We start from the raw sequence: 22,805 nt of genomic DNA, 5'->3' as shown, positions 1-22,805 counted from the left end.
TCCGTGTTGCTGTGATATAAGGTTGTCCTAAAATCAACGGATAAGACGTTGTATCTTGAATGAAGAAATGTTGCTCCGTAGCAACATCCCCAATCCGAATTTTGACATCTGGACAAGCTCCATATAATTCGCCTCGTGTGTTATTAGCTGCTCGTATTGCCCATCCATGTTCCATATCAATTGGCCATTTTTGCTTCTTATAAAGATCTTTAGACATGAGATTTATTTCAGAACCATGGTCCACCAAAGCAACTATTGGTTCTTCTATATCTCCTACCTTCACCAATACCTCAGTAGTTGCCCTTGCCTAATGCTTTCGAGTATAATGGCTCAAAGTTTCCATTCCCTTGTCACTAGAATCTTTAAAACGTACTCGCTGATTGTACCCATTCTTTTCATTTGTTGGTTGCTTGTAACCAATATCAACCTCTTTTTCATCTCTATATATTCTTGCATCAATAGCATGACTCATTCCAGTTTCGCTCATTAATTGCCTCTTTCGCTTAATGCTGTCAATGATAACATCATGAAACTCCTTCTTTGCAATTCCCAAGACTTCTTTCAATGTGAATTCCACCTTAGCGTTTAATATACGTTCTTCCAACACCCCTTTCAAATTTGTTGCCGCTTCAATGTCAGAAAGTAGCTTATAAGCAATTGATTTGCCCTTATCTTTTGTCTCCGTTGTTTTTTCTCCCAATGATGCTGAGGTATCCTTTACAGGCAATTCTTGTGAAGCTGCCTCCCGAGCCTTGTCTCCTCGAGTTTGCCTCTTAAAAGAATTTCCTTCTCTAGTATCATCAAAATTTCCTCGTCTTTTTTCTTCCATCAAAGCTTCATGTTGGCTCTTAGCAATATATGCATGAACTGAAAGAGACTCAACAGGATCCTCCCAACCTGTTCTTCTTCGTATTGTAGCTGCAGTTCTCAATAACGCTTCTCGAGGTAATTTTCCTTCTTGCATTGTAGAAACGGCAGAAGCCCAAAACTCACTAGTTTCCGTACTTCCACCAATTGCATCATCTACTCTAGCACCATAACTTGCACTTTCTCGTACTACTGTTTCATGCTCTTTTAAGTAATCTTGAACCAATGCTCTCATTCCTCCCTTGCCAAAATTGGTTTGAAGAAGATCCTCCCTATCTTTCAATGCTATCTTCCCATCTTTCCAGCAAATAATTCCCTGCCGTATCATATTATTAAATTCATTGCAATCTTTTCTAGTGTGTGAAGCATCATCACACCAAATGCATCTTTGTACATATCCTTGTTTTGAAACATTCTTCGAATTGTTTATAGAAGTATTCTCTTCAAGTCTTGCCAATTTGATTTGAAGATCTCGCATTCCTCGTATAATTTCTTCCATACCCATATCTGCTTTCTTTGACAAGGATGTCGAAGGTTGAACTGTAGGCATTGTCGGTGGTGTTGTACGTACTGGAGCTTTGGGTGCTTGTACTGTTTTCGGAATATTGCTCCTATCCTTCCTCCTTTCTTTTTTTGTAAGCAACCCCACCGCATCTTCAACGTTCTTCCACTTCGTTGTCAATCCTTCATCTTCTTCTTTGTCTTCAAGAAGGGGTTCTAATTTCTCTTGCAATTCTCCATCAGCAGCTTGAAGAAATAGATCAACTTTGTTCGGCTCCAATGTCAATTTTTCTACCTTCGATAATTGAGAGTACTGCCTCTCAAATTCCCTTAGTAGCTCTGTTGCTTGCAAATTCTTATTGGGCCGTTCAATCCATCCCAGAAACAGCTTTTTAGTAACGTGATCAGCATCTTCCAAGAAATATTCGTCTTTCAATGCATGTGAAAAATCCTCCCATGAATTCCCACAACGATCCGTAATCGATGTAATGTGGTCTCTTATCTCCGGTATCGTGGCAAGTCCAAATAGTGCAACCATTTTCTTCTCAGAAACCCGATTTAATTCCATTTCACGAACATAACATCTTAAATACCTTGAAATATTCCTCCCATCAAATTGATCAATTTTATTGACCACTGCTTCCAATGCTTTGGTTGCCAAAGCTTCTTTCCGATCATTGTTTTGCTGTTGCTGCATTGGCAATGAGAAGGCTTGAAACAAACTAGCAATAGACGGATCCATGTGCATACCTTGTCCTTTAGAAGACTCCCCACCAGAAACTTCTCCCAAAAATCCTTCAAAACTTTTATTTTCATTTTCCATAAAAATAAAGATAAAATCAACCGAAATCCAATACCTTCTACCTCAAGCTTTCACGTCGGGTTCACCACTTATGTCGTATTACGTGCTTTCCTGCTCGAGAACGCGCCGGGCGTCTGGCTGTAGAAGGTAGTATGGAGATTCGCCGATAGTCAAGCAGTCTATCAGTTTTTGACAGCTGGAATATAAACGACTGCAACAATGTACCGTAAATCTATACGGGTGCTCTTCGACTGCTTGTCGAAGTCCTTTTTGCCCCAGCCGGTAGGACTCTAGACGTTACAGAGAACCCCGTACAACCCAAACTGTTAACCTTCAATACTGCTTTGTACTTACGATCTTGTATCCACTGACTGTCTTGTTAGATTAACCCAATAAATTTCATTCACTCCGCATACTCAATCCTATAGACACCCTTTTAATCCTTCAATCACAGACGTAACTCGATTTCACAAAACAGTCAAGAGTATTCAAACCCACTTCATTTAAAAATCCCGATTCACCATTACAACACTGACTTCAGCAGCGATTGCCTCAGTCTTCCCCAAAACTCTACGAAGAAGAAAAATCCAAATTCTATGTCTTTCCTTCCCCGACCCGAAGCATGAAGCTCTTCTCTCTAATTCCCTTGATCTTCAAAAACCTCCAATAAAAAAAACCGAACTGGTAACCTTGCAGAAGCTTGAAAAATCCTTCCCCCCCCCCGATTTCCCTCAAAAAAAACCACCCCCAAAACTATATCCCACCTAACCTTATCCTTTGAATTTCTTCAATCTTCCGTCTTAGATCCGGAATTGGCTCCCACCTCAAGCTTGGATCCGAAATTGGCTCTCGCCGTCAAGCTTTCTCCTCCGTTTTTGCCTTTAAGAAATCCATTTACCGAAAACAACGTTCCTTGAGACGGCACAGAGAACAGGACAGCCTGAAACAGAATCGAACCTCGTAATCGGGACCACATTGAGTCGCCCGACCAATTCAGGTCCTATATTGGGAAAGATGCCCGTAGTAACCTGGATGTTCCCGTAATTGGGTCAAATTGGTCCTCGCGTCAGATTGGCTAAGACCCGTAGTAAGACTTGGATTTCCCGTAATTAGACTGCACTGGGTTGACCGGCCAATTCAGGTCTCATATTGGATAAGAGGACCCGGATTGGATTATCGAAATTGGATCCAATTGGCTCCTCGAACCCGTCTTGTGAATTGGTCCTTCTCTTCCTGCTGACTCCCGTTATTGGGATCGAATGGAGCATTTCAGTATGCCCCGGCTGACTGTAACGGAGTGACTGAACCTGACCACTCAGTATTTGTACTGGAGTTGGTCGATGCTCCCAATATTCGAGGTAACTGAATATTAATAAAATTCCCCTTTCTTTTTATTTTCACTGTATAATCGTGTTACAACACGACAACGTATTGTGCAAAGTCAATATGTTTTTGGAGGTCCTATAGAACATCGCCATGTAGCTCTTAAGTAGATAGTATATATAAAGGTAAGAATGAAGCCTTCTTCACTCTTGTCAACTCTTTTCTTGCTTCTAGTCTAATTTCAAGGGTCTCTAGTTTTCTTGTCTTTTGGCAATAGCCATTCCAATTTCTTTCTTAATATACATATTTAATTATTTCTATTTTTTCATCTTTCTTTGAGAAAAGTCTCACTTGTTTATTTTTTTTTATCAAGTTCTTGTCCTTGACACCTTGAATGGATTATTTAAATTTTGAAGATATTATCTTTTAGAATACATACCTAATTCTATGGTGGATATTGGGAAAAAATTAGGATAGGAATTTTGGCATTAAATAGAAATTTTTCTTTTCTTTGTGCATAAATAGGAGTGTGTCAAAGGAGATTTGATGGAATTTTTGAACAGCAAGATTTAAGATTGGTTTGGAATTTTCTATGCAATTTATTGGATTTCTTTTTTTAATTTCAGATTTTAAAAGAAACTAGATTTTATTATTAGCTTTCCAATAAGCTTTAGCATATAAAAAGAAGAATTGTGATGAAGAAGATTCATACAAACTTATAGAAAGGAGATTGTTGGAGTTTTCAAGTGGCAAGATTTAAAATTGATTTGGAGTTTCTATGCCATTTACTAAATTTTTTTTTCTTGAGATTTAAAAAGAAACTAGAACTTATTATTAGCTTTCTAAAAAGACAATGCATACGAAAAAAAGAGCTATGATAAGGGAGATCCAAGTTAATTCATAAACATGGATTTTAAAGGCTTTGACTACTACAAGCAACCAACTTTTTTCCTTGGTTTGGCTTTCATTTTTTTAAAATTTTATTTATTAACTTTGATAATTTGAAGTTTGTAGCTTGAATTAAGCTTAGTAAATTAAATTTTTCCTAGATTATATTAGTAACAAGTGAATTATAGATATTTTAATAAGAAGATGTTTAGATTTGAGATTAAAATTAGGAGTTGAATGCATCTTGGTACAAGAAAAATATTAATCTAAAACTTGTACTCACCTTTTAAGCTACCTTTTTATATCTGAATTCATTTACGTAATATTATGCTCTTACAATCCACTTGCAATTAAAGACCTCATGTTCTCCTAAAGAAGCTTTTTTTCTTGACACTACAGTTGTCACATGATGTGACAGTAAGTAAGAGGAAAAGACATCATTCAGTTAATAAAATTAAAATAATAAATTTATTTATAAGTTAAGAAAATTCTTCAAATTTTAGAAAAAGCCACCACCTCATAGATAATAGAAAACATTTAATATCATTACTACTTGAAAAAGCTCAAAATTTGAAAGGAGCTCAATATCACATTAGACAATATTTGTAGAATTAGAAGTCTTTACTAGATTTAAGCAAATTCTTGAATATAAACAATTTTTTCAAAGCTCATAAAAATGTCATATTAAAAAGTAGCATAATATGTAAAAATAATATAAAATATTATGAGAATTTGGATTATATTTTAAAAAATAAAAAAAAAATACTTATTTAATTTATTTAAATTTATAATTTGAGTTTTATAATTAAAAATAAAATTTATAAGATTAATTGATAAAGAATTTAGAAGAGCTTTAGTATCAAAGGTGTAATGTTTTTACTTTAAGGCCATTTCATGTAGACAAATAAAGCGAATCGTAGTAGACTTCATTTCTATTGGTTGAAGATCATATCTAATAGACTTTAAGTTATTGTCTAAGACAATATTGAAGATTGATGCTATTTTAAAGTAGCCATTCAAAATTTAGAAGTTAGATTTTAATTAACTTATGTTGAAGGCTACAATTTTTATACAAAAATCAAGAAATTTAAAGATTTTATAAGAAAGAAATAAGTGCTTGAAGTTAGGATCTTGAAATAATACCTATTGCCACCTTTTTTGAATATAAGAAGTTGTATAAGAGCTTTTGGAGATTGAAAAGTGAGGTTCAAAAGCTAAATTGAAGAACTACATTTTTTATGAATAAATTGATAAATTTTGATTTGAAATAAAGAAAAAAGAGCTATTAGAAGTTAATGCTTCAAAACTAGAGTATATAAGTGAATTCTTTTTATGGAGGTTTTGATTTGAGCCAAATCTTGAGTTTTTGGACGAATTTTTGGCTCAAAATTTTATAAGTATAAATAATTATATTAAAAGGTTGAATATAATTTTTTTGATATTTAAAAGTTGGATTTTTGAGATATAGTGGATGTCTAGAAATTGATATGTTTAGTACTTACTAGAAATTAGGCAATATTTGAAGATCTATAACAAATCTACAGTTGATTTTTTTTTTCTTTTTTGTAGAGGTAGTTAAGGATATCAATTATCTTGTAGATAAGTTTAAATCTAACTAGACAATTAGATTGGAAGTTGGTAGATAATACAGATGTAGAAGGAATTTTATAAAAATAAAAGTGATTTTAGGATATTTAATCATATCTTAGAAACTCTTGTATATCCAAGACTTATATATTTGATTAAATTATCTTCATGAAGACAAGCTATAAATAAAATTTGTATTTTATGAACTTACAACTTGTTTGAATAATTAGTGGCAGTAAAAGATCTAGTACTTTTTGAAGGTAAATTCTCTATACTATGATATTATATAGCAAGAACAAGAAAGAATATATCACATGACTCATTATACACTCTCAATCTAATTCAACAGTATTTTGTTATCCAAATCTATTAAGAGACTAATATTAATTCCTTAGCTAAGAAATGCAATATATTTAGTAGTCTATAGTGATGGATATAGATTAAAATATACTAAAAATAGAACTAACCATGATTTGGTTTCAATATTATCATATAATGGTGTACAATGATCTATAGCAATTTCCTTATAATCAAAACATAAGACAATATAAGAATGAATTAATCGGCAAATAAACACCAAAAAAAAAACAACCATTGATATTGTTATAACATATAGGACTCCATTCCTAGATACACAATTAAATTGCAAGGAATTAAATATTCACATATCTCAACTTATATGCAAAAAAATACATATAGAACTAAACAAAGTCGACATAGACTTCAACCAAGGAATCTTAGCTTCATCTTTGTTAAATGGTGTTGTATTATAACATGACTATATAATGAAAATATAATCAAAAATAAATTTTTAATTAATATCTGATTATTTTGATTCAATAATAATTCAAGATATTTAAACATGATTTTTATAAAAGCAACTTAATTTATTTTCTTGTCTTAATATCTAGTAAATTAATGATTGGTTAATAATTTTATCTTCTTAGTTATAAAATTCTTTTATTCTTTTAAAAATATCATAAATTGATATAAATAGAATAAAAAAATAAATAATTAGTATGATTGATACTAAGATTAAGTTAAGGATAGGATTGAACTAAAAAATCCCTAAGATAGATTGGATTAATATCTAAGGGTCCATTTTTTTAGGACGTGGTTAAAATCAAACCTCCAACCTCTAAAATGGCTACCTAGGGCAAAATATGGAGGCATTCAAAGATCAATGATTAAGATTGGAAAGCTAGCTTTAAGCTTCTTCTATAAGTGTAAGGCTTTTTTTCATAGGATTTGGAATGATTTTGCAATTATTGTTCAAAATCAAGATTTTTATTAATGACTTTGGATTTATACAATATAATTGAGGCTAATACTCTTTGCTACTTTGTGTAATTAGTGTCATATCTATAATTCAAATTTTGATTGAATATATTAAGTTTATATATAATTTTATCTTAATCTTATGATGTAGTTAGAAGATATTTGATTTTTGGTATAAGAAAGTATCAAAAGTTGGCAATTTAGGATGTAATAGGATTTCTATAATATATAAAGATCTTTTAGTTGGAATAAGGTAAAATTTAACATGTTGTTAGAAGACTTGAAGATCAAGGTATATACAAATTTTGAGCTCAATTTAATAATTGGAGAAGAATAAATTGCTATTGAAACATTTTCATCACCTTGCAAGTTAGTAGCAATATTGTTTTTTGGATATTTTTTCACAATCTATAAGTTGAATTAGATTGAATTTTTTTAAACATGAAGAAGACTTATAGTGGAATTTGTGTGAAAAATTTTGTATGAATTAGATAATTAGATTAGAAGTTATAGCTTGCTAAAACTTGAAGATTAAAATCAGGGTTTGTAAAGAAAAATCAAAATTGCCTAATAATGAAAGTATTAAGGTAATTGGAATTTTGATATAATTGAGCTTATTAAAAAGAGTATTTTTAAATACTTTGTATTGACTTTAAGTACTTTTGAATTAAAATTTGAATTATATTATTTTTATATAGGTGAAATCTATTAGAATTTTTTGGATACTTGTAAAATACAACTTCACCTTCTACAGCTAAGTATCTAGTGTATTTCCAAATAAGACAATACATAATATGACAACGGCATCTATATAGTAATGGCCATTAGAAATGCCATCTATATAGTATAGTTTGCAATAGATATCCATTCAAAAAGAACATTCTAGTCTCCTTACTTTCTCCTTTGGAATCTAAAAAGACATATGCAAGTACTTTCTTGCCAATTAATTATATTTTTTTTTAGTCGCTTTCAAGCTAAGAAATTGAAAACATACTATTGAAGTCTCTGACAATCCACTGGCTATCTATACAGACTATAACTTGGCTTACTAAGCAACTAATATATTCCAAAAACAACGGCATTGCTTGTTTATGTCTTCATCAAATTGGAGGTCCACCTACAAGATCTAAGTCTCTATTGGGCAACCCAAGTTATTCTTTCATCTTCTATAAAAAAAATAAAGATATATCTAATTTATTAGAACTTCTAAGGTCTTGATGATCCTACAAAAGTCAAACATGTATGCCACTACATTTGCAATTACGTAACAAAACTAAATATATTATGTTTATAAGAACATTGGTTCTAGGATAACATTCTATAAGAGGTGCAAAATGAAATCTAGATTGGTGCAAGCTTCCAAGAAGAAGAAGAAAAAAAAAAAAAAAAAAAAAAAAAAACTATAGCATACAAAAACTCCCTACAATCTAAAGAAGTGAGCAATAGAAAGGTATATCTATAAGTCACATCTTGCATAGTTAATAGTGTACTACTATTTGCAATGTTCTACTTCTTATCCATTTGAAGAGGTACTAAACATGGGATCATGAACGTCAAAGCAGCTTTAAGGAACTACCTTGCAGCTAGATCACTTCAGTGATCACACATGAAGGTGGGATGGATTCAAAGTTGCCAGCCCTAGACAAGGAGGAATTAATTTGATACACCCAAGAGTGACTCCTTTGCTAACTAAATGAGTTATCAAAGCTCTGGAACCTTCACAATCCAATCTACATCGGATGCTCAGATTTCGTCTAAACAATGCACATCCATACCAAAGAGGGAAGTGGCACCCCAGTTTAGAATATTTCACCATTCTCCGCCATCAGAGTAAAACAAGATCCTTAGTCTGAAATCGAGTTGCTAGAGCGTTGAAAGAATTGTTACCAGACATTCGATATTCACAGCCAAACTGTCATGAAGAACTCATTGTGCTAGTTTCTGGCACTGCCCCGAGGTACACTACCCCAACCCAGATGTCAACAAGGTGGTTACTTGGAGGAAGGTGCGCAAAACCGAGACGGTATGCAGATCATTGGCCATCTAATTTGAATACAGGTGGTCCCGATCCAACGCGGGCAAAAAAGAGAAGATCATGCTGTACTACGGACACGTCAATCGGTTGGAATGGGACCCCGGAACATACAGCTGGAATGGAAACGCTCCTTTCATGCATTAGCATCTACACGTCGATCTATGCTAAGAAAACACCACAAAGTCCTCCTGGTGGTCGAGACGAAGAGGTCTGGGATTTTGCCTTGAAACTTTAAGCTCAGATGAATGAATGTATGAGACTCGGAGAGGATCATGAAGAAGGCAGGATTACTTTGGCTGATCTGGCATCATGCTGTATTGGTTAACGCATGACGTGGCTGAATTGACGGGATGGTGGACCAATGCTGCCCGGTTTGCAAAAGCGGCACTCGGGAGACGGTTCTTCACCCCATTTGGGATACTTGTCAGCTCAAAGAGCATGGCAAATTCTACTAAAGATTATTCTACAATTCGATGCCCCTCCCTATGGCAGGCATCTGGTTATTGGCTCCACGACAACATTGGGAGCCGTTGCGGTAATTAATAATGACACTGGCAGAACGAGAATGTCTAGCAATGCTGACACGAGGGGCTGGCTCGCCCCCAAGACACAGGCTTCACACATTTCTTACCCAGCTGGAAACATTGTATCTTTGCATACAAAACAGCACGTCGACTATGCAAAGTTAGTTGAATATGGTTGCTACTCAGAGGAACAATCCCATGGCTGTTATGGATCGAAAGAAATAACTATGTATTTAATGGACTTCATTGGCCCCCTCAGAAAATGCACATTAAGATTTGGTTGAACCTAATGGACTATGATCGGGTAGCCTGGATTCACACTTAACAGAAGTGCACTAGGTACCCGGAGAGTCGAGATACCCGATTAGAGGAATTTAGGCACCAATGGTTCACCAACAATGTACTATCTACATGGCTAGGAGACAGACCTCACTAGAACCTAGTAGAAAAGAGCTCAGATCGGGAAGAAACACACTAATTTAGAACTAGGAATACCACTGACCTGGCTGGACCTGGCTGGAAATACTATATAATTTTTTTTTATTGCAATAGAGGAAACTTTTATTTGTGTCAGAAAAAAAATTAAAAAAAAAAAAAAAAGAAGAAGAAGAAGAAGAAGAAGAAGAAGAAGTTGGAAACCAACATTTATTTTTTCCAAAGCCATTCAAAACCACACATGACTCGTGTGTGTGAGAATGAGAATGAGAATATAAATATATATATATATATATATATATGGAGGGAGGAAAGTGTGGAACAAAGAGCATCAACCTGGAATCCTCCAGCCAACATCAAAGCACTTCTCCTGAGACCTCACAGCATTGACTGCAAAGTGATTAAAAAGAAGATACAAAGGGGATCCCAACTCACCCACAAAAGCCTAATCCTCATTAATAATGGATAGGTGGGAGTAGGAAGACCTACTAATATGCACAGTCGTATGACTTTAACTCTGGCTCCTGCACCATCTTTTTGCATTCAGTCTTTCCTCCGTGCACTCTATCTAGATTAGCTTAGATAGCTATCTCTGTATCTTTGAATGGAACTAGCTTAACTAGCAATCTTTCTGTCCCATGGGATGAGCTCCAAATCATGTGAGCAACATTGTTGTCTTCAGCGGCACCATCACTCTCGCATGTGTGACTGAATCCTCGGTGTTCAATAGCATCCGCCTGCTTGCGCGGCAAAGAGGTCGGTGAGGCAGGAGATGCATGCACTATATTAAGCAAGAGGAGCATTCGAAAAGGCGAGGGAGCAATTATTTGTAGAAGGGCACTGTGCTGAAACCAGGCTGGCTCCAGGGTCCCTGTGCCGATTCGGCACTGTAGACCCGAATAATCAAGGGGCCGCACAAAGCGCAGAGTGGGGTAAAATTTAGAAAAAGCTTGAGAGTGGGAGTAGGTCCACGAAGAGCGAATGAGGGGCCGTTGTGTCAGGATGTAGTGAGGCGGGAATTTGACGGCACTTGTGTTGCACTGCCCCTCCTTGATTTCATTCTTCATGGCATTTATAATGCCCTCCAGAGAGCGATGGGACTACTGGGCAGTAGCTGCTCTGGTGGTTCAGCTGGTCCCTGGCGATTGGTGTCGATTCACACCTTGTAGTGGAAGGCTGGTTGGAATTGTTTTTATTTTTGGCGGTGGACCCCCCGAATTCTTACTCCACTACGCTGTGTGCTTCATGGGTTAATTTGTCACTGATACCACCGTGACTTGTAATCATTCGCGACTGGAGAGTTTCGTGATTGGAGGGAGTTTTTGCAGCAGGTTTTGGTCGCCTTGGGGGCTGTATCTTGAAAATGGCGGTCTCAAAGCGAGGGTTCTTGTGTGTAATAGTGGTGCTGAGTATTTGCGGAGGATACTGCGTTAATGCGGGTCCTCCCGATTCATGGCAAGTTATCGTTGAGAATGCGGGTGTATGTGCAATGCAAGCCACTCTGATGCGCAGCAACAGAGTGGTGTTCTTTGACAGAACCAACTTCGGTGCCTCAAATATCACCTATCAGGATGGGTACTGCCGGGAGAATCCCAAAGACATGCGTTCGAAACGAGATTGCACGGCGCATTCAGTAGCGGTGGATTTGGCTACGAACAAAATCACGACTCTGAAAATCTTCACCGACACGTGGTGCTCATCAGGATCCCACAAAGCTGACGGCACGCTGTTGCAAACTGGGGGCTGGGCTGATGGGGCGGACGTGACTCGGACCATTGGCCCCGGTCCTAAGGATGACTGGATTGAATATCCCAATGCGCCTTCCGCACTACTCACGAGTCGCTGGTACTCCTCCAACCATATTTTGCCGGACAATCGTGTGATCATCGTCGGAGGCCGCCGCGCGTTCAGCTTCGAATTTCAACCCAGGACTAAAGGCGAGGGCTTGTACTCCCTTCCGTTTTTGCGCGACACCCTCACCCCTGGGTCAGAACATAATCTCTATCCATTCGTCAATCTCTGCCCTGATGGCAACTTGTTTATCTTCGCAAATCAGGATTCAATCTTACTGGATTACAAAGCCAACAAAGTACTACGTAAGTACCCAAGGATCCCAGAAGGCCCTCGTAACTACCCTGCGTCAGCAGCCGCCGCGCTGCTACCTCTCACAGCTGCAGATGGTTACGGACGCGCGGAGATTCTGATTTGCGGCGGTGCAAAGCCTGAAGCTTTTTCCAACACAGGGAAAGGGATCTTCGACGAGGCATTGTCCTCTTGTGCCCGGATGGTGCTCACCGACGCAGCAGCGAAGTGGAGACTGGTGTACATGCCAATTCCGCGTATCATGGGTGACATGCTAATTCTTCCCACAGCGGAGGTGTTGATCATCAACGGTGCAAGGAAAGGAACTGCAGGTTGGCAAGTGGCTAGAGAACCCGTGCTTACGCCTGTGACATACGACATTTATCGCGACCGTTTCTTCACCTGGCGAGCTTCCACTATTCCCCGATTGTACCACTCTGTAGCGCTGATGCTGCCTGACGGCAAAGTCTTCGTCGCAGGGAGCAACACTAATCGTGGATATGAATTCAGCAATGTCCAATATCCCACTGAACTCCGAATAGAGAAGTACAGTCCATACTATATCGCCAAGTCATATGACACTCGTCGACCGAAGATTGTCAGCTCACCCACTGTGGTGAAGTGTGCCACCAGTTTCCGTATCGCGTTCGAGATCAGTCAGAATCCTGTTGCGTTGAAGTACCATCTATACGCGCCGCCCTTCACCACGCACACATACTCCATGAACCAGAGGATGCTTGTACTGAAAGCGAACCCGGTTGTCAGTGATCCTGCGAAGCGAACCTCATTCTCTGCAACTTTGTATGCTCCTCCGAATACCGTCATCGCCCCGGCAGGGTACTACTTACTCACAGTGATCAATCAGGGGACACCCAGCCCCTCCGTTTGGGTGCGGATTACTGCTGCGTAGTCTAAGTAGTGTACAACCCATTCATTTTGCAACATTTTAAAAAAGTGTTTTTTCAATGTGTCTATTCGATGCTGGTGATGAACTCTGGATTGAAGTCGCCAGTATATTTTTTGACACCTTAACGTAGCATAGGAATCCAATAGCTTGTAAACGTGCTCTTAAATTAGTTTGCGGCGAACGACCGAGAGACATCCAACCAGACGTAGCGCCAAGAGTAGAAGCTGACACAAGCAATCTCTGAACGTCTTCCAAGAGCCGTCTATATTCGGAGACCACATATACAAAGCGGCTCCCATACATGTCGACGTCTGTTACAGTAGCGTCTGTGTGTGTGCGTCCAAGTGGCGATGTACGCAATCAAATGATAAATACCATTCTTTGATCAACCTTCATTTCTAGTCTCAATCGAGATGAGAGGTTGACCACATTTTTGTACCAGTTGTTATACTTGTAATACATTCCGCTCCCTGCGTGTGTTGCTTAAAAGTTAGGGATGACTGCAAATCGCGTCTAAATTATTTGATCCACTTTCCTTTCTTTACCATGACTCGATCCAGACAGAATCTTGTGAAAGGGGTGAGCCGCCAAATAACACCCTGCTCGGCGCCTTTCAGTGAAAACGGAGCTCGCTGCTGTTGTAGGCAGGGTGAATTCTGGAGGGTTATTAGTAACTAAGATCTTCTGATGGAAATAGAAATGTGCGTTGTTCACAAGTGCAGCTGGTCTATCATTGCCGATATAAGTGGTGGCAGAAAGCTGATGTGTACCATGCACGATATAGTAGTTCTATGGCACACGTTTGTTGTGATGCTCATTATTGTTGTTTAGTTTAATGTTTTGACAACTGGCAGAATGATGGAGCTCTGCTTTCATTGGTTTTCTTACGAAGTAGGTTAACACCGAGTCACTAAACATTGTGTTTTTTTTAATTGTAAATAGGTCTGAGTTAGTGTTCACTCCCTGCAGCTACTTCTTGGTTTAAATTCTTCCTTCATGTTTGTTGATACGTTGATTATGGGTGTTGTTGGGAGAATTTAAATTGACCCCAAAGTTCGGCTGATTATGACTTTTGATTGAAAAAGATACGATTTCGTTTTAATTCAGTGTCGATGATTGTTGCAAGTACATAGAAAAATACTTCATATATACCCAAGTGCTTAATATAATCTCCTACGAACTCCACAAACTTTCATTTTCAGTAAATAAGTTTCGAATCCAAACAGACTTATATGTAATATGAATAATATGATTTTCCCCCTCTTTTTTGTATTGATTGAGTATACTTCTGATGGTGTAATTTTTTTGTTACAGAAAACAAAGAACCCTACAGAAAATAATTTGCATAAAAATTGATTACACACCAGTCTGCTAGTTGTCAAAACATGACGTCTCAGCGATGAAGAGTGCCCAGTCTCAGTCTCAGCTCGGTCTTAGCTTGGGCTCAGGAATGCCCATCACACCGCATGCTTTCACCATCAGTGAGTGCATCGATCCTGTACAGATTTCCAAGGTGTAGAACTACGAGTGTGATGCAGGAGATTCTTAGAGAAGCATCAGATAGTCGTGTTGGATTTTTTTGTAATTCTTATGTATATATATCTATATATGTATCTTAAAAAACCAGTTTGGATGAATGGATGGATGGAAGTTTAGTTGGATAGAAAATTCAGACAAACAGTTCTTATTTTTGTAAATAATATATACAAGAGCTCTATTTACGTTATTAATATATAATCTTAAGATGGTTAAGTAAATGCAAATATTGTTTGCAAAAAAACTATATATTAAGCTAATCATGTGGTAATATTTTGCTTAATATTAAGAAAATGCTACAAGGAACTCTTTTTCTTATAGGTATTGCAAAAATATAGAGATATTAAAGGCAATATACTAGAAGAAAAAAATGTATAGAAGAATTTTATTTATTAATTTAAAATCAAATTCAAATGACATAGCTTGGAAAATAATTCATCTCTTTTTATAACATACCTCCACTAAAATATGCATCTTCAAATCTTGCAACTCAAATTTTGATTCTAAGGCAATTTGAAATCTTTACACAACAAAGAAATTGAAAGCCAATAAAACCCCTACAATAAGAACTTTGAAGGAATTAATACATTTCTTTTTTTTTCTTTTTTCTTTTTTTCTTTTTAAAAATAAGATTCTAAGGAGACTTCATTTTACTTAGAGCAAGCTTTAAAAGCTATAAGCTACAATGAAGTCTCACTAGAATCTTAATTTTTTTATCATTATATTCAAGTGATATATGAATATTTTAAATTTAAATTATAAATGCTATTTCAAAAAAAAACTATCATGACTAACTATAATAATCTTCTAACTAGATGTAACTTTTGCTTAGATATTGACTATAAGATAAAAGATTGAAAAAATCATAAAGACACCAAAGTTAAGTCAATAAAAGATTTACAAAAATCAAGAGACAACCAATTAAGTGGATAAAACCATGTAGGATGTAGAAGACATAAAGGCTACCAGCATATTAATAAAAAATTACAAGAAGCATATATAGATAAATTTACATTAATAATTACCAAATTGAATAGAATTAAAAAGAAACCTCAAGACCAGAAAACATCTATTTGGTTTATAAGAACCACTCCAAAATTTTCTAAAGAATTAAAAATATCAAGTCGAAGTCAAAATTACAAATTTTTAAGATCAAAGTTACTAAGAATTTTTCTAATTGTTTATAAGTAAAAAAAAAAAAAAAAAAAAAAAAAAACTTTGATTGAAGGCAAGATAGAAGAAAATTTTATAACAAAGTCTATTAAGTTACCAAATAAAGATCTTGTAATCAATAAATCAACCATTATTGTTATTATTATTACACTAAGAAAGAAATACTTATAATTAATGATGTGAGGTTGTATAACTCTTTTGATAATATTGCCAAATCTCAATAACTTCACATATCTAATGTATTCAAGATATTGTAGTCAAGAATTAAGATTTCAAGAATAATAAGATACATCTAACAATTTTTGGAATTTTCCAATTACTATTGGATTTTTATTCAAAACCTTTTTCAAGTTGCAACTTCACTTACATATTTGACTTATAAAGACAAATTTAAGTAGAACAAAGAAGCTAAAGTAATTTTTTGAAGTTTTGAAGATGGCTTTATTACAATGTCAATCTTATATTGCATTAAATTTTTCAAGACATTTTTTATGAAAACTAATCCATAAAATTCGTCTTGAATATTATATATATATATATATATATATATATATAAGATACACAAAAAAAACCTTCTTATAATTGTAGATTTATTTCAAGAATGACATCATTATTTGGAATGCACTTCTATTCTAGTGGTTGTTTCTACAAATTGTAAGATTGTTAAGTATTTTATATCAACACACATTATGAATTGCTACTAAGTTTCTTAGAATATGTCCTTGTTAAGATTTGTATTTAAGATCACTTATTAGCAAGGAATATAAGATTTGTCAAATGTCTTTTTTAGATCCTAATACTTTTAAGTTTAAGTCCAAGAATAATCTATTCTATTTTGTAAGTTGCTTATATGTTCCAAAAAGTAAAGCATAATTACATATTCTTCAAGTTCATCACAATGTTATATTCTAACACAATTATATGATGAAAATATGAATAAAAAGAATTTTTCAATTAATACTTTATTATCTTTATTCAACAAGAATTCAATATATTTAAATAAGAATTATTTGAAAGCTTTCTAGTTTATCTTGCTTATCTTGATATCTAATAGATTAAGTTAATAAGAGATTTTTCCTTCAAGGTTGTATTTTTCTATAAAAATTCTTCTACTATCTTAAAATGGCCATAAAATAGAAAAAATAAGGTAGATTAGATTAATAGTTGATATGATTGAGTCTAAGATAAAATTAAGTATAGATTTTTATTAAAAGATTTTTAGGATTCATTGGATTGATATTCAAAAGACAATCTATATAAATTATGGTTAAAATTAGACTATTAGCTAGTAAATTGGTTGCCTATGGCAAAATACAAGGATATTTAGAAATCATTATGTAGAATTAATGAACTAACTTAGAGCTTGTTTCAAAAACAAAGGACTTATTATATTTCGTTTTAGAATGACTTTGAAAGAACTAATCAAAAATAGGATTTATATTTCTACTTAAGACTTTAAAAAATAAAATTAAGGTGAATATTCTTGGTTTATTCATGTATTTTAGACAACATTCATAGTTGAAATTCTTGATTGTATAAATAATTGTATATAATAGATGTTTATAAAAATTTAATCATAAGTGTAAGGATGTACTAGATATAAGATATTTTATGATTAATTATAATTTTTGTAGAATTTAAATATTTTTAATTACAATGGAATAAAAATTAATATAAAATTAAAAGATTTAATGATCAAGCTATAAATAAATTTTGAATTAAAATTAAAAATTGAAAGGAGAGACATTGCTACTAAAATTTCTTCATCAACTTTTAATTGGCAGCTAAGAGACATTTGTGTGGTGTTTTGGTTTTTTTACACAATTAATAAGTTAAATTGAGATATATTTATGTAAATATATAAAAAGTTTATAGTAATATTAGTGAGAAAAATTTCTTACCTCTTAAACAATTAGATTGAGATCTATTCTTTATTGAAGTTTATTAATTATAATCAAGATTTGTAAATAAAATTTAAAGTTATAAAAGCATAAAAGTAATAAAGAAATTAGAATTTATACATGTTTGTAGATATTTAGATGTCAAGGACAAGAACTCGATAAAAAAACAATTCAGACAAGTGAGCCTTCACTCAAAGAGAGGTACCAAAATATATATAAACAAGTATATATATTGAAAGAGAAACTGGAATGGCTATTGCCAAAAAACAAGAAAATTAGAGACCCTTGAAACTAGAATAGAAGCAAGAAAGGAGTTGACAAGAGTAAAGAAGCCTCACTCTTGTCTCTTTATATACTATCTAACTAGGGACTATGTGGCGACGTTCTATAGGACCTCCAATATGTGTTGACTTTGTAGGACACATGCCTTGACTTACAAAGCAAGTTTTTCTACGTGTGGGTCACATAGTTAGCTTGATCTTCAAGCTAACAACATGTGTAGCACATGGCCAACTTGTTGACCACGTTTCTAATCCAAAAAGTCAATTAAAGACACCTATGAAGTCAAAGCACCATCCATGAAGCTTCTAGAAAGCTTTCATATTAAATACTATAGAATTAACTTACTTTTACCTACTTTTACTTACTTCTACCTATTTGTATATGTAATTACTAGCTTACATGATTATGTCCATGACATTAGAAGATTATTTTTAAGCACTTTATATTGGCACTAAAATATCTTAAATTACAATTGGATAACATTATTCTTGACTAATCAAAATCTATTAAGATTTTGGGATAGTTACAAAATTTAATTTTTCGTTCTATAACCAAATATCTAATGCATTTTTAAGTAAGAAGATACATAATTTAATTAAGATTTTTTAATTTCATTACATTTTAGATACAACAAGATATTAGAATTAATTTGAAGAAATTTTTGGTGGTCTAAAATAAAAAAAAGTAATTAAAAGCTTTGTACAATCATGTAATATTTGTTCAAGATAAAAATTTCTTTGTCATTGATATTATGGACTTTTTCAACCACCATTTGTATGAAAAAAACCATAGTCATGTATTTCTATAGATTTTATTATAGATTTTTTAATCTTAAGCTTCTATAATTTTATACCTACTATAGTAAATATTTTTTTATTAAAATGATATATCTTCTATACAAAAACTATTCCAAATAAAGAAAAAACTAGATTTTTTTGATAATATTTATTGCTATTATAAATTATCAAAAGATGTTATATTTGATAAATAGATTCAATTTGTATCCAAGTTTGAAGAATTATTTTCAAGATACTATAGGTAGATATAAAAGTATCTCCAACCTTCTATTTTTGAATTGATTGATAAACATAATAGATGAATTAAATTTTAGATCAATATTTGAAATATATAATCAAGATAATTGGACATACTTTTTGCTATCAATAAAATTTGTATATACAATAAAATATTTTTTTAATTTAAAAACCATCTTTTTATAATAATTATGATTTTCATCCATAAATTGATACTTTTGACTTTTTAAAAGTTGATAATCATATGGTAAAAGATTTGACAAATTTTTATTAGAATTATATAATAAAATATATTAAGAATATAAATCTTAAAAATAAAATTCCATATACCCTTGTGTCATTCAAAAAAGATTAAAAAATCATTCAAAGATGGTAATATATTAAATTAAAATGGCTATTGCCAAAGACAAGATAATTAAAAAGTCTTGAAACAAGACTTAGGACCAGAAAGGCATTGATAAGAGTGAAGAAGGCTTCACTCTTGCATCTATATATACTATTTAACTAGGAGCTATGTGACAATGTTCTATAGGATCTCTAATATGTATTGATTTTGCAAGATATGTATCTTAACTTACAAAGCAAGTTTTTTACATGTATGCCTCATATTTGACTTGTTCCACAAGCTACTAATACATGTGACATGTGTTTAACTTGATGATCAAATTTTAAGCTATCAATGAATTATAATCATGTTGTTGTGCTGAAAAATAACATAATATATAAAAATAATGTGAAATATTATGAAAATTTGAAATATAATTAAAAATAAAATAAAATAAAATATAAATATAATTTAAAATATAAAATATTTATTTAATTTATTTAATTTTTTAGTTTAAGTTTTGTAATTAAAGATAGAAGTTGTCGAATTTATTAGAAAGAAGTTTAGAAGGGCTTTTGAATTTAAAGTATGATAATTTGACTTTTAGACCATTTTATGTGGATAGTTAAGATAAGTGACAAAAGACTTCATTTCTATTGGTTGGAAGTCATAATCAATGGGCTTCGAGATATTAATTGGGACTACATTGGAGTTTAGGACCACTTTAGGACGACCTATTGTAGGCAAGACAGACCATTTGAGGCAAATAAATCCATTCAAGGTTTGCATGTTGAATTCATTTTTTTTATATTTTGAAGTAGAATTTGGATGAAAAAAAATGTGTGATTTGGAGTTATAAGGAAAGAGATATGGTTGTTTGAAATTGTAAGTGATTTGTTTTGAATAGAGGTTTTGGTTTTTTTCTATGTCTTGAATTTTTGGACGAATTTTTGCTCAAAATTTTTACAAATGTAGATGACTATATTAAAAAGTTACACATAAAAAATTTATGGTATTTGAATATTTAATTTTTGAGATACAAAGGAATTAGTGTATAGATGCATAAAAATTGACTTATTTAACACCTGTTAGAGATTAGGTAATATCCAAAGATTGGTAATGAATTTATGATTGGATTTTTATATAACAGTAGTCAAAGATATTAATTAACTTGTCAAGAATTTTAAATCCAATTATATAGTTAAATTAGAAGTTATTGAATAATACACATACAAAAAGAATCTCTATAAGAATAGAAGTGAATTTAAGAAATCTAGTTACATCTTGGATACTCTTGTACATCCTAGACTTATGTATTTGATGTATTTATTTCGTTGAAGAAAAGATATAAATCATACTTGTATTTTATAATTTTACAATTTTTTTGAGCAATTAGTAGCAACTAGAGGTCCAATGCTTTCTTGACACAATTCTCTCTACTATGACAATGTGTAAAGTCAAAACCATGTCTATGAAGTTTTTATAAAAAATTTCTAGAAGTTATTATAAATTTAAATTATTTTTACCTACTTCTACTTAATAAGAAATTATTGGAATAAATATGTATGTCCGTGACATTATTCTTCCTTTAAAAAAAAAAATCTATAAGGAGTAGTCATCATATATTAAAGAAATTTAAGATACAACAAATTATATTTGTCACATACTTTGATTTATATTTTCTTCAAAGATGGTTGATAGGTCCTCTCAATCATAGATAGTGTTGCATACTAGGATAAGAAGACCACCTTATTATTTGATTTTTATTGAGGCCTTCATAACTTCTTTCAAATAAAATATTTGAAACATTGTTAAGAGTTTTTTGTACCTTTAATAAAATCATCAAACATTAAAAGTCTTTTCTAAGGTTGTAATACAAAACATATTGTATCTTGCCATCTATTTGAAGAAAGATATGTCATTCTTAAAGATCTCTATCTCAATTATGTTGTCTTGAAGGTTGTGACAATTGCAATGTCTTGTGTAATAAGTGAGGAAATAATAGCTCTTGAATTGAATCTACTAATTATTGATTCTCTATCTCATTAGTACCATAAATACATAAAAGTTAAAAATAAGAATAAAAGATAGAATTCTATCTTCATTGGATCTTGTTTCTATTATAACAAAGATTTTTTATTATTCATCTTGATTTTGATGGATATTTTCAATAAAAAGGCTAAACCTTATTTATTGTATTTACAAGATTCTTTTTCTTTCCAAGATATTTACTATCTTATATGACTCAAAAAGAGATACATAGAATATAAGATGGTTCTTCATATACTTTGGTAGATATAATAAATAAAAAAAAGATTAATTTATTTACAAATAGAAATGGTTCAAGTCTACAATAGTCCAATTTATCACAAAAACAAGTAGTCTTGATATTGTGACAAAGTAACTATATTTTATCATCCATACTGAATTATGGTTTTTCTTTATAACAAATATCCACATTGAGCTTTTGTCATTCTTAAGCTTTATTTAACTGCACTTTTATTATTACATGTAGCTCTAACAAATGATTTGCCAAATCTTTTGCTATAGAATTATCAACTATTGAAAAGCCAAAAATATCAAGTTATAGATGATAACTTTGATTGGAAAAAAATAATATTTATTGAATAGAAGAATGTACCAAATTATTGTGTGGAAACTTTGTTAATAGAAAAAGAATTGTCCAATCATCATGATGATAGTTGATAATATACCTTAAATATTGTTTCAAAACTTGATTCATCTATTTTATTTGTTCATTTATTTGAGGATGAAAGGTTGAAGATAATTTTATATCCACCATCAATAACTTAAAAAATATTTTTTAAAAACTTAATACAAATTATATCTTTCTATTTGATATAATATTCTTTGGCAATCCATAATAGTAATAGATCTTGTCAAAGAAAAGCTTAATTTTTTTTTCATTTGAAATATATTTTGCATATGGTACAAAATATATCATTTTGGTAAAATAATCTAGAGTCATAAATATAAAGTCATATAAACTTGAATTTGAAAGATCCATCATAAAATCCATAGAAACAAAAGACTATAGTTGTTTTGATATAAGATATGGTTGGAGAAGTCCATAGAATTGATGATGAAGAGTTTTGATCTTAAACATATATTACATGATTATACAAAGTGTTTCACAATCTTTCACATTTATGGCCACCAAAAATCTCTAAATTTAATTTCCCAAGTCTTATTGTATCTAAAATGTCTTACTGCTTGAAAGTCATGACATGCTTGAAGAATATGTAAATATACTTCTCTTTCTGGAACGTATAAGCAATCTTCAAAATAGAGTAGGTTGTTTTTA

The 22,805-nt window shown here is 32.6% G+C and overlaps 1 protein-coding gene across 1 annotated transcript; it reads left to right on the top strand.

Moving 5' to 3' along the window:
- Positions 1 to 11,317: 11,317 nt before the first annotated feature.
- On the top strand, positions 11,318 to 13,232 carry LOC112274650 (aldehyde oxidase GLOX). Its single transcript, XM_090246203.1, has 2 exons — positions 11,318 to 11,405; positions 11,569 to 13,232. The coding sequence occupies exons 1-2, from the start codon at positions 11,318 to 11,320 to the stop codon at positions 13,230 to 13,232; spliced, it is 1,752 nt and encodes a 583-aa protein (XP_090102329.1).
- Positions 13,233 to 22,805: the final 9,573 nt, after the last annotated feature.

The sequence above is a fragment of the Physcomitrium patens genome, chromosome 22, assembly GCF_059467195.1.
Source record: "Physcomitrium patens ecotype Gransden chromosome 22, ASM5946719v1, whole genome shotgun sequence".
NCBI lineage: Eukaryota > Viridiplantae > Streptophyta > Bryopsida > Funariales > Funariaceae > Physcomitrium > Physcomitrium patens.
This window is presented reverse-complemented; position numbering and strand designations above follow the sequence as displayed.

Bases quoted from the DNA above. Each gene is read 5' to 3' on its own strand.
- LOC112274650 (XM_090246203.1), top strand. From the start codon at position 11,318: ATGCCCTCCAGAGAGCGATGGGACTACTGGGCAGTAGCTGCTCTGGTG. The intron at 11,406-11,568 runs GTAGTGGAAGGC...GAGTTTTTGCAG, and splicing joins TTGGTGTCGATTCACACCTT to CAGGTTTTGGTCGCCTTGGG.